At 34.5% G+C, this 13,310-nt stretch overlaps 1 protein-coding gene across 4 annotated transcripts; it reads left to right on the forward strand.

Annotated features, from left to right (window-relative positions):
- Positions 1–768: 768 nt before the first annotated feature.
- Positions 769–7,388, forward strand: LOC18443345 (carotenoid 9,10(9',10')-cleavage dioxygenase). Of its 4 annotated transcripts, XM_088868464.1 has the most exons (14): positions 769–838; positions 2,712–2,860; positions 3,066–3,203; positions 4,106–4,208; positions 4,316–4,575; positions 4,730–4,909; positions 5,062–5,140; positions 5,241–5,322; positions 5,651–5,713; positions 5,818–5,956; positions 6,100–6,415; positions 6,497–6,561; positions 6,699–6,854; positions 7,010–7,387. In XM_088868464.1, exons 2-14 carry the CDS (start codon positions 2,726–2,728, stop codon positions 7,139–7,141), a joined length of 1,848 nt encoding a protein of 615 aa, XP_088724590.1. In that variant the 5' UTR covers positions 769–838; positions 2,712–2,725; the 3' UTR covers positions 7,142–7,387. The 4 variants fall into 4 exon arrangements, with proteins under 4 accessions (XP_088724590.1, XP_088724589.1, XP_088724591.1 ...); XM_088868463.1 differs by having other exon boundaries at positions 6,100–6,561; positions 7,010–7,388; XM_088868465.1 differs by lacking the exon at positions 7,010–7,387 and having other exon boundaries at positions 6,100–6,368; positions 6,699–6,786.
- Positions 7,389–13,310: the final 5,922 nt, after the last annotated feature.

Genomic DNA, 13,310 nt, shown 5'->3' on the forward strand with positions numbered 1-13,310 from the left:
GCTGTTGGAAAAACCTTTTCTAATGGGCTTTCATGGAATATCTTACGCCTATACTATAAGTTGGATATGTTATATAAACTTTTCTCCAATGATGAAATGCTCAAACTTTCGGTCAATTTCCAAGTTTTTGAGCATTTTCTGGACTTTGTACATGCTCCAAGTAATTATAAACATTAAAAAAGCGCTTGCGCATTTTGATTCCAAGTTTTATGAGGCTTCAAATGTGAAATGTGATGCTCGTTCCTTGGCATAAATTCTGAAAAAAAAAAATTCCAAGACTTTGAGCCGAGCCCCAGCGATCTAATTTCACATTTGGCAACTCTAGTCCTTTTTACACATTTTTGTACCAAACATAAAAGCTCCTACATGTGACTGTGCCCTTGGTCTCTTTCTTTATGTATTACTTTTCATGAGTAATTAAAAAAGTATATGCATAAATGCGACAATAATATGCTATAATCAAGAGAAGAAAAATCTCCAACATCAAAGGAGGAGATTCCAAGACAAATAAGACAAGTACAAGTTTATTTCCATAAATGCGACAATAATATGCTATAATCAAGAAAAGAACTATCTCCAACATTAAAGACGGAGATTCCAAGACAAATAAGACAAGTAAAAGCTTATTTCCATATTTTATGCCTTAATCTCATTCATTAGTTTATAAGTATTGATACATCACTATCAACGTTTTGGTGAAACTAAAATATATAATTTGCTTATACTGAACCAGCGAATATCTGATATCTCTATCATGGGTTATATATATAGAACTTCAACTTGCGAGTGGAACATGCCTAAGAGGTTTGTGTATGTTAACGAAGTTCACAGGAATCAGGTATGTGAATCAATGGCTCTCTATGTTGGAGAAAATTTTCATTTTATATTTATTTTCCAAAAAAATAGTGTGTCATAATAATAGTTACCGGGAGCAAGAGCAACAACAGCTCCGGTTCCCGGAGCGCTAGATCATTGGCTGCCCAAAGCTTCAGATCTCATGGAACAAGTTCTGGTGAGGGAAAAAGTAGCGGATTGAGATTCCGTATGAACAGGGAGAGCGATCTCAATACATCGGGATCTAGATCCTTATTTAAAAGGTGCGCATTCCATGTCAAATAGGATCGTACTCCCATATTCATTAGGATCGCGCTCCCATCGACAACAGGAACACGCCCCTATCTAAGAATGACCACGTTCGTATTTGGAAAGGATCGAGTTCCATTCAAGGAAGGATTGCATTTTGTGCATGATTAGTATGCACTCCCATCGTAGAACTCAACTTGTATGACAATTTGGCTTGAAATATAATTATTTTATTTTAAAAGCTAATTTTATTTTAAAAGTTTCTTTTAGGAAGTTCCGGGAACGTATGGATGGAGTTTCGGGAACATAGCGATCGCGCTCCTAAAATTCTGGGAGCGAGGATCTAATTTATTATGGAACAAGATCTACAATTTTAAGGAACACGCTCCGTACGACAGTAGGATTAAGATCCTTTGTGTATGAGATTGAGAATCCTTTAAATAAGAGCCAGCTCCCGATCCCAATCATGAAACGTCAAAGCTGGGTTCCAGAGTGGGAGTGCCACCCTAGTTGGGCACTCCCGGTAACTACGGTCATAATCACTCTCGCTTTCTCTCCCTCACTTACACATAACACACGCAGGCGTGCGCATGTGTATACATGCATACGCACACATGAACACATGCACGTGCATGCACGTGTATGCACACATGCATACGCACACATTAACACACGCCCGCAGGCAAACTCAAGCTATCTCTTTGCAGAAAAGAATCAATAGAAAAAGAGTGGATAAATGGACTAAACCTTCATTAGAATCAAATGGACATTAATGTCAAAGGCAGAGGCAAAACAGATCTATTTCCATTTCCAAATTATGGGATTCATTTAAAAGAGAATCTCAATTGTCATTTTGTTATGTTAAAATGTTACTTGCAATTTTTTGCTCGTAGGCAATTTGCATTTGAGTTTCAAAAAGTGAAAGCACCCTGTCTATAAGCTTTCAAGAACTAGTCTTTGTGAAAAATGTTAATTCTCCCTTTCTCTTATTGACTTAGGTGCTGCGAAAACTTCTTTAATATTTTCTTTATAATTTTCCAAATACTATTCAAATTTTAAACTTTACCAAACATTTATTTTTTTCCAAAAAAAGTATATTTGATGCTTTTGATCTATGAACAAAACAGTTTAAAAGAACGGAAAATGTCATGCATATGCTCGAAATGAAATCCCCAAACTACATGTTTTAGTAGGGGAAAGTATTTTACACTAAATAGGTAAACAATATTACATCCACTATCCATATTTATCCAACATAATGTGTGATAAGCTATTCCCCACTTTTAATCGCCACCAATTTGGCAGACCCTTTACTCAATTCCACAGCATGGACATTAAATGTTGGATAAACTACTCGAACAGTATGCTGTTATGAAATATAATATCAGGTCCAATTTCAGTAGCATTTGTTAGATGGACTGGGATAAAATAGTTATTCAGAATAAAATTGACAGTCCATGTTAAATTCAAATTCCTGATTTTTAGAGCTCTCTTCTAAAGAAAAAGAAGTTTCACCATGGAAGTAACAAACATAGGTCCAAATCCAACGGAGGAAGATCATTCAAGTCTGCGACATTCTTCACAGTGGCTTACATCATATTACTTCATGGCATGTCTTTGTGATACAGTAACAGGTTCATCCATGGCTATAGAAACTACTTGTTATCAGAAAATGGAGTTAAGTCACTGTATCATTCATGCCTATGGATCACGAAGAAAACCTTCAGCCACCATGTCTAATGCTCAATTAAGGTCATCTATGCATGCGACTGTCAAGGTACAATGCATCATTTGTGTTCATAATCTCTCTCTCTCTCTCTCTCTCTCTCTCTCTCTCTCTCTCTCTCTCTCTCTCTCTCTCTCTCTCTCTCTCTCTCTCTCTCTCTCTCTCTCTCTCTCTCTCTCTCTCTCTCTCTCTCTCTCTCTCTCTCTCTCTCTCTCTCTGTGTGGAGAAAGTTCATACAAGTTTGCAACTTTGATAGTCTCATCCTTCGAAAGACTGGCCACGACTTCCCTTGAAGGAAAGAATCACTAAGACTCTCCAAAGTACTGCTGAAGTTTTCTTGGATGCTTTTGTGGAGAATATCTTTCATTTCGTCAAACAACCCATGCTGGTTCAGGTACAGTGGATTCACCCTTATAACTAAATTGGTAGCACGTTTTGTTTAATGGTTGTGGGGTTAAAAGAATTAGTGTGCGGTTGGATAACATAGTAGATGAGCTAGAAGCTTTGGCCATTGAATGTTAATCCTTTTGAAAACATTATGCGCCAAACTATAAAGAAAATAGTCATAAGATGTACTACTGAGCTGTGTTTCAACAATTGGAAATGGTTTTCAACTCGCCAAGGTACGATTTTAATCCAATCTCATCCAACTTGGGTGATCCCCTTGCTGGATCAATCCATTATTTAACAAAGAAACTAAAAGAAGCTAATAAGAAATTAAAAGCGGAGTCTTTTATTGAAGTGGGAAGGAATGTGAATTTGTATTTATGTATACAAAAGAAATCAAATCAATACAATTTTTTCACTCTTCAAGTATAAATACATAGTACACAGATATATAGACCTCTTAGGACTTTTATAGACTATTTATATACCTTTCTAGTAAAAATTTTCCCTCTCTTAGCATACACCCTATTTTCTTGGACGAAGTTACAAGAAGATACAAGAAAACTTTAGACTTCACTCATTCCAAATTCATATTTGCATGCATTGCATGTTTTTTACTCCTTTCTCTTAATCTTGGAATAGGAACCTTGGAACTCTACAAAATTTTCCAACAACATTTCAAAATTTCCCTTCAAATAAGTTCCATCAAAATGTCCCTTATATTCGAATGTAATGCCCAAAATGCCCTTGAGCAGAATAAAGCTTATTTCTAACATAGCCAACATCCTGATCCGACTCGGGTGATTTTTCAATCACTGCTTTTGGGTTTATATCATATTTCATCTAGAAATGAGTTATATCTTATCATTCTTAGAACTTTGTTTCTATAACATCGTTGGGAGCATTTAGGGCAACTATGCACCTGTAAATCCAATCGGTGAGCCAGTTATGATTTCAAGTGTCGAAGGACAAATACCAAATGACTTTCCCGAGGGGGTCTACATTAGAAATGGTATGTATCATCGTACATTATGGATAGATTTTGAGGTTTTCCTTGTTCTACAACTTGCTCTTTATTAGGTTTTTCTTTTTTACTTTCTCAATGGTGTATATAAACAGGCCCCAATCCTTTATTTGGAGAAATGACTGCAACACAATCCATCTTTGGAAGATCAAGTGCTATTTGGGTAGAAGGTGACGGAATGCTCCATGCATTGTATTTCCACAAAGACAACAAAGGAAATTGGAATCTTTCATATAAAAACAAATACATTGAGTCTGATTCCTTCACATTAGAGAGGGAAAGGAATAGACCCCTGTTTCTTCCGGTAGTAGAAGGCCAACCTGCTGCAGTTTTAGTTGGTGCACTTCTAAATCAGGCAAACCATCATAACTTTGATCACTGAGATCAACATGTTTAAATGAGAAGTACCTAGAAAGGGGAGAGAGAGAGAGAGGGACTTCATTTAAAACTCCACCTGAATAAGCTTAAAAAGCATGTCTATCAACCTTATTTTCTTTTGATTTCTACAGTTGAGATTCGGTAAGCATTATCGAGATATGAACAATACTAACATTTTCGAACATGGGGGAAAGGTCTTCTCAATTGCAGAGAATCATTTGCCTTATGAGATTGATGTCTCGAGCCTAGACACCATGGATGCATGGGACATCAATGGTGCATGGGATCGTCCTTTCACAAGCCATCCGAAGGTATACATAAGCAAAAATTTATTAATAATACTTGTGATCTTGAATTATTTCTATAACAATTAAACATGAGCTTTGGTTACAAGAAAGTCCAATATATTATTTAAACTATACTGCGATAGAATCTTATGCTTATTTCCACAATGTATTGTTAGAGGGATCCACAAACTGGGGAGTTGGTTATTATGGGAATAGATTCAAAGAAGCCATTTTATGTATTAGGAGTGATATCAGGTACCTACTACATTGACAGTATGCAATTCTACCATAAGCACTCCATGTCAGCTTGCCTTATGCCTCTCTCTCTCTCTCTCTCTCTCTCTCTCTCTCTCAGCTGATGGGAAGAGGGTGGTGCATAAAGTTGACCTTAAATTTGAAAGGAGCACTTTAGTTCATGAGAATGCTATCACCAAAAAGTGAGCTCTGCCCAACTTTCTTACCGTCATTTAACTTACCACAGTTCTACTTTGATTTATGCAATTACAAGCTATGATTTTGCATTTTCACTATTCTTATTCAAATAGTTTACAATGATGAGAAACCATGCCCATACTCCAGCCATTTTTGGAGTTGAATGAGCATTCTTTGTTGCACATACCATGAGAACCATGTTCAAACTAATACAATTGTTTATAAATCAATGCAATTATTGACAATTCAATGCAATTGTTCAAGTTTAAGAAGTATGTATCCTCATATTGCAAAGATGCATACTAATCACTGAAATTATTACATGGATTTCAGCTTTAATGTTATAATGGATTATCCACTTATCGTTGACCCAAAAAGAGTTATCGATGGAAGACCGTAAGTTCTCTGAAACTTCCATTGCAAAAAGAAATGGAGCTTTGAATTCTTACCTACTCAAAAAGGACTGGAAACCACAAATTCCTCATGAGTTCTCAGTGCAGGTTAATAAAGTTTGAGAAGCATCAGAAAGCAAGAATTGGAATAATTCCGCGCTATGGAGATGTGAATTCCACAACTTGGTTTGATGTGGAAACACATTGCACTTTTCACATCATAAACTCTTTTGAGGAAGGAGATGAGGTGAGCACCAGAATATGACTCTAATTTTTGCTACATATCAGAAAACAAGCAACAATTAGATAACGATGCAATGCGCAACTACATCCATTAACTTTATAATTTTTAACTACCAATATTCACGTTTCATTTTTCAATAAAACAAGGTTGTGGTAAGAGGATGCCGGGCTGAAGGATCCACCATACCGGGTCCTGATCTTGGTGTCAATAAAATTGAATGGTTTCGCAGAGCTTTTTTGCCAGTTGGAAGAGAAGAAGGATCTGATCCTTCTATTGATGGAATATTGTTCACTCGTGTTTACGAATGGAGATTGAACATGAAAATTGGTTCAGTAAAAGAAGGATATCTCACTGGATTAGAGGTCTCCATGGATTTCCCGGCTATCAATAACAAATTCATGGGTCTAAAGAACAAGTATGGATATACCCAAGTTGTGGATTCCATTGAAAGCTCAAGAATCGGTAACATTGGGCCTTATGTGTGCGTGTGTATATCATCCATCTATTTGATATTAGTGACTGATTTTCCTTTTTCACTGCTAGGGTTGGCAAAATATAATATGTATGCAAAGCTAAATTTTGAGGAACTTGAGGAATCCCATGTTCAGGTATATCATATTAAGCGATTTAACAAGGGCCCCTTTTTTCTTTTGTCAATTGCTATAGCTTGTTCCATATCAATGCTTAATACAAACTTTCACAAAGAAAATAATCAATGGAAATAAAATAATCAATGGAAATGCAGGGTGCTAAGGACAAGAGGATTAAGGTAGAATATCATAGGCTTGAGGAAAACCAGTATTGCAGTGGGGCTGTATTTGTGTCACGACCAGGGGGCAGTGATGAAGATGATGGATGGATAGTTTGCTTTGCTCATAATGAGAATACCAATATCTCTGAAGTATGATTTTTTTTTTTTTGGACTGACAACCCTCTCTTAATTTTCCTTCACTCATCTTGCTTTCCTTCCTCTAAGAAGAAAAATAAAAAATAGAATGCTATAACATTGAAGACCACAAGGTTTCGGTCTCTAATAGTTTGGTTGTTGTACTGCAGGTTCAGATTATAGATGCAAAGAAGTTCACAGAAGCACCTGTCGCAAAAATAGCGATACCATGTAGAGTTCCTTATGGTTTTCATGGAACTTTTGTTTGTAAAACCAAGAACGATTTCTCCAAGTGTATGTAGAAATCAAAATCATAAACTGCAACCATAGCTCCAAAGTGATTGTTTGGAACAGATTGTCATGAATGGAATATATTGTTAGCTGTCGAAAATAAATGAAAAGAGGATCAACACACAAACCATGTATCCATGTAGTGCCATGTATCCATCTAGCTTTTGCAATTCATATTTTTCTTCATCCTGTACACACCTTTCTGCTCTGATACCAATTGTATAGCCCTCGGGAACCCCTCGCTTACAAAACATGAAATCCCAAATACCAGGATCCCACCCAAGATCGTGTACACAATTGATTAAATGCGAAGTAGAAGAATACAATTATAAATCAAGTACAACGAATAAAGCAAATATAAAAAGCATACTATAACAATACATGATTTATGTGGTTCACCACATAAGACTACATCTACGGCTTCGACAAGTAAAAAACCACTATCACAATGAAGATTACAATTTTGGATTACAAGAGAGCTCTCTCTCTAAATATCAGTATAAATCTCTCACTGATCTACTCTTCTAAACCCGTTCTCCCGATTGCACAGCACCGTGGATCAATATCTTTTTTCCCACCAAAATAGTACTACAACAAAGATAATTTCGAGAGCAACTGAGAGATTTACTTTCTCTAAAAGTGGAAGTCTTACCAACCCAAAACCCATGGGAATACCGCATCTCTTGGACCTCATGTCTCTCTCTCATGGAAGCCTATCTTCATCTTGGAGATCCCTTACCATAACCCTCAAAAGGGTCACCTTCAAAATGATGAGTATTATGTCTTCATTGACTCCCTTCTATAAAGATCACTTTTTTCTAGCTGCCTAAAAAAATTCATTTCCTTTCTACGGATGAGTATTACATCTTCATTGACTCCCTTCTATAAATATCATTTTTTACTTGTTTCCTAAGAAAGTTCATTTCCTTTCTAGCTTTAATATAGATATGGGAATTTGGCTATCACGAAACCCAACACCCCTTTCTATATTGGGGGTTTGATAAAAATAATTGAGCTCAGATTTGTCAAAAATAGCCTTGAGCCAAAGTTTTCATATGGGCTTGTCTTTGTAAAAATGATGAAAATCTAATAGTTATTTCATCATTTCAATAATTTTATATGGATTTGGATTTTTAATGCTTGGTTTTTATTTTCTGGTGATTTTCTTGAAGAAAAATTTCAAAAATTTGCATTTAGCTTGTTCTTCCTTATTTCACATCCATTATGAGAAATTTGTCTTAAAATCCCTTTCTTTGAGCCCTCTACATAATTTCTTTTTGGACTGCAATCACTTTTGATAGAAATCAAGTTATGAAGTTTGTTATTTTTTTATTATTATTATTTCAGCTAAAATCTGTCAATAATAGACTCGGATCTGATAGTCAAATGATTTACAATCTATTTTACTACTTTTAAAAAAATCTAAATATTCTTTCAACAAAAATATCAATGAATTTATGGGTTCCTTTTTTTAATTAAAAAGAAAAATCAATTTAATCTTTTTTTTCACTCTGTTTCTTTTTTCTGTTTTTTTTGGCAGCAAATCAGGTGATACGAATGAGAATCACTTATCCAACTCAATCTAGGTGGGGACCGAGTTGTGCACAATTCTAGTTTTGAAAAAACTGCTTTAAAACAACAAATTTGGGACAATGTTAAATCAAACCATCACTTCTTTTATTTTTATGGTAATCACAAGTTGGTGCAATTCAAAAGTCCCTATGGACCATGCCTTATCCACCCAATTTTGAAAGGCTTGAACATCTAGCAACCTATTATTGAGAGATACAACTACACATTCTCTCTCTCTCTCTCTCTCTCTCTCTCTCTCTCTCTCTCTCTGCAACAACCGCATCACCCCCAACAAGCCTAACTTGCTAACAAGAATCTTTTGGATATAAAGTGTTTATCTTCATTCCTAATCTTAATAAATAAATAAAGAAAATAAATAAATAAAGAAAACAAGAGAGTCCCAATCTTAAATGTTTAACGTGAGTTCATATGTGTTTCCAAGTATATTAATTAATTTCAACTTCAACAATAAAATATTAAGGTATAGAGCGATTGATCTTTCATAATTGAATGGCGACATGAGTGAATCTCCTCCATAAACAACAATAGGCCTAGAGAATCATCTCTCATGTAGTTGGCCCATGAAAGCAACACAAGTGCTCAAAATTGAATTTTTCTTTCATGAAATTATATGTGATAAAAGTGGGTCAGCATTTTGTATTTTATTTCAATGAAATGTTAAAATAATTTTTTTTTATATTTAAATAACTGCTTATGGGACGATTGCACGATACTTTGTCTGGGAAATGAGGAAAAAAAAATTATTTTAAAAATCTTCAATTCAAATGCAAAATGAATACTAACATTTTCTTTTCTTTAAGAGTCAAAAGCTTTTTTAGATATATGTATGTATGTATATCATGAACAAATTTGTATATTATTTCACTGATGGCTCTTCATCATCCAATTGATTTGAGGGATCTAGAGCTTTTTAAGGCTACAAATCAAAACTTTTCTCGAGAGCCCATTTCGGAAACCATATCATCAGAAGGAAAAAAAAACAACAGAGATAGAGGCTCCTGGAGCTCAAAGAACGCCCCAAATTCATTGTCACCCCAAAGCAAGATCTGGGCCATCCAATTTAAAGAACGGTAAATCTAGGGTATTCTAATGAGCATTGGTTGATTTTGGCAATGCATATGTCGACTGGTCAGCAAACTTCCGAATCTCTTTTGGGCCCCTTTTGTCGAATGCACATGAACGGTCCAGATTGATTTATGCTCTAGATCGAGGCCGCCCAATGCATATAGTAAAATTACAAAGCATGAGACAAAAGGCTATCCACCAACCTAGTTGTTGATGATACTTAATTCAGCATGATAATTATCTTTGAAATGACAAATGAATGCTTTCGGAATGGCCGCAACTCTTAGATGGTTGAAGTGTTAGGTGCCACAACTTGATGTCTAGAATCTCATTTCTACCAAGTCTCAAGTTAACGATTAAAGAAATAGATGCTTCTTTTTGGGAGTTTACTTAATTAACTGTAAATGCAGATTAGAGATATAAATAATGCAATATAAATTATTTTTAAAAAATAATTTCCTCAAAATGCATAACATAAATAGGATGATAATCATATTTTAAAATCTACTTGATATGTTTTAGTATTTTTGTGCTTCTTAATTCTCTAAATGTGCTTCCTAATTCTCTAAAATAATTTTTACTTATAAGTAAATAACAGATTTATTAATATGATTAATAATAATGTTAAAGTTGATTATAGAATATTATAATTAAATATAAAAATATTATATAATAGGACCTTGAATGTAAAGATAGATCCAACAGATTCTCTCTTTCTATATCGAATATGCAAGTTTAAGACTAATATTTAATACATGTGCAACCCATGTGAATACCACTAGTACTTATTAAGTGATGTCTCGTGCATTTAGCGTATTATTAATCATATAAAAGTGTGCACTTCACCATTTGTAATCTAAACACATGTTACATTGCTATTATTAACTTTCTTTTCTTATTAGGAAAAGTTTGTGAAATTCATTACTTCTTATTCTCAAAGTCATTATTGACATAATTATATTTATAGTATCGTTGTTTGGGTGGCAGAAAATCACAACATGACATTTTGAATTCCATTCTTACTATGGATAAAAGAACCCTTTTTTACCGAACGGCTTAAACAAAAAAAAAAAACATAATTGTAACATCTGAATATGTGTATGTGCATCAAGATACACATGCATGTATATAGATATTCACAAATCAGTGTTCGTGCATAAGTTAACACTCGTTCGCATCCACACATTCGAGCATGCATAATTATGTTTTTAGTTACTATTACATTGTTTTGCAAAACCCCAAACCAGAGTGGTTCGTGACAATGTAAGAAAAAAAAAAAACTGCAAAACAATGACGAATGACCATCACTCAAAGTAAATAGGTTGGAAAACGATAGCACAAAAGAACTTCAATATTTGTTGAGGTGGGCGCTATTATAATTATGTTCAAGGGTGAAAACGATCAATAGTTTCATTGTTGCAACTCTAAAGATCCAAGAAGACTCTCCTACATAAACATCTCTCAAAACCAAAATCACCCAAATATGTTAAATAGTCTCAAAGCCTAACTTCCAAATAAATATATATCCATATGCAGAAAATACACCCATAAGAGCTCCAAAGTTTTTAGAGCTAAGGAACATGTGGGCTTGGGGTCTACATCTGAAAGATAGTAAGTCATATCAACCATGTCCAAATAAAGCTTGTACATTTGTGGAGGAGCCGACTTTGTTAACATGCTCTTTGCATTCTTCTTGTCAATCTTATATTAAGAGATATCGCCATCTAATGTTATCTCATGGATAAAGTAGTATTCGAGATCAATATGTTTCGTCCTTTTGACTGCCACAGTAAACCACAGTTGGAATTTGTTGTAATTGTTCACATGACATGATGTTTTCTACTGTATTTACCTAGGAAGTGCAATACTATTCCCTTTCGGCATCTGTATTAAAGATAACATCGCTTGGAGTTTAGTGTTTGCAAACTCGTTTGGCCCAACTCGGAACCAGCCGATCATATCTGAATCGGATACTGGCCGATCTGATTTTGGCTGGTTTTGGTGGTCCGACCTGATATTTAAAAAAATAAAAAATATATAAAATCTAAAAAAATAAAAGATTTGTTTGTAATGTGTTTTTGAATGTCTTTTATCATTTTGACAAAGATTGGAAATTGGGAAGATTCTTGGCCATAAATATTTATTTTTACATTTTCCATTTTTTTTTAAATTCAAAAATACCCCTAGGCAAAATCCATTTTTAAAATCCAAATTTTCACTACTTTTCAACTTTATTTGGATGTGTTTTGTTTAATCATACTTCAAATATTATTATTTTTTTTTAGCATTTTTAGACCGGTCGGGACCTACTCGATTAGATCGGTTGAACCAGCCGGTTTACCAATTATTTGGTACTGGCCCCTAGCCAGTTTCGAAAGCAGATTCGATTTTTTAAACACTGGTTTGAAGTGAGCAACAAGAGAAGTATCCACATATTTTGTATTCTCCATCCTTTAACTCTTGTGAAAATTTTATCAATATACTCCTTTGAAAGCCACAATCTACCCAAAATTTGATGGGTAACTACTTCATTTCTAATCCTTTGCCAAGCTGATTTTCATGTCACTGATGTCAAACGTGTTCTTATTAACAATAAGTATATCATCTATATAAAGAGCAACAAAAAGACTACGGAACCATCAATAAATCACTTAAATATGACATTATCATACTTAGTCATGACATCATTCCACCTACTACCATTAATCAGGGCATGCCCCACCACCCATTAATCAGGATTAGAGGGTAGGAGGACCCCAGGTCAGAACTCTAGAGAGGGGGATATATGTCTTTTTTTTTTAATGAAAACTATTGATTATACATTGTTTAGACTCGACCACATAAGCTTGAAGAGGCCAAAGAAGGGCCAGATCACCTCAAAAAATGTGTTTTAAGATTCGCTTCACTTTGATTCGAGGATAAAACTCGTACATCTGCAACAAAGCAATGTGACTCGATAACATTGTACCAAAATATCTCACCTGAAGAACATGTCTGTCAAAGGTAGCGATACTCATTTTGCCATTTTGGAAGGTTGGCCTTTTTCCAAGGCCTCAAACAATGCTTTAAAATTTTCACAATAATCAGGTGCTAAAAAATTAGGAGTTTCATAAAAAAAACTGAGCTCAGAATTGTCAAAAATAGCCTCGAACCGAAGTTTTCATCCACGATTTTCTGATGAATTTCTCTTTCAGCGACTATCTAATAGCTATTTTATCATTTCAATAATGTTATATGAATTTGGATTTTTCATGCTTTGTTTTTTGTTTCTACAGATTTTTTTGAATTCTTTTTTCTAAAATTTGCATTTTTGGCTTGTTATCCCTGATTTCACGTCCATTATGAGACATTTGTCTCAAAATCCTTATCTTTGCGCCTTCTACATAATCTACATAATTACTTTTTGGACTGAAACCCCTTTTGATAGAAATCAAGTGTTAAAGAAATGAGTTTTTTTAAAAAAAAACTAAGCTAAAATCTGTCAATAATAGCCTCGGATCTGATAGCAAATGATTTATAATC

The sequence above is a fragment of the Amborella trichopoda genome, chromosome 5 (genome assembly GCF_054954075.1).
Source record: "Amborella trichopoda isolate Santa Cruz 75 chromosome 5, AtrichopodaSantaCruz75HAP2 v2.0, whole genome shotgun sequence".
NCBI classification, from domain to species: Eukaryota; Viridiplantae; Streptophyta; class Magnoliopsida; order Amborellales; family Amborellaceae; genus Amborella; species Amborella trichopoda.

Bases quoted from the DNA above. Each gene is read 5' to 3' on its own strand.
- LOC18443345 (XM_088868463.1), top strand. From the start codon at position 2,726: ATGGCTATAGAAACTACTTGTTATCAGAAAATGGAGTTAAGTCACTGT. The intron at 5,141-5,240 runs GTACCTACTACA...TCTCTCTCTCAG, and splicing joins TGTATTAGGAGTGATATCAG to CTGATGGGAAGAGGGTGGTG. The intron at 5,957-6,099 runs GTGAGCACCAGA...CAATAAAACAAG, and splicing joins CTTTTGAGGAAGGAGATGAG to GTTGTGGTAAGAGGATGCCG.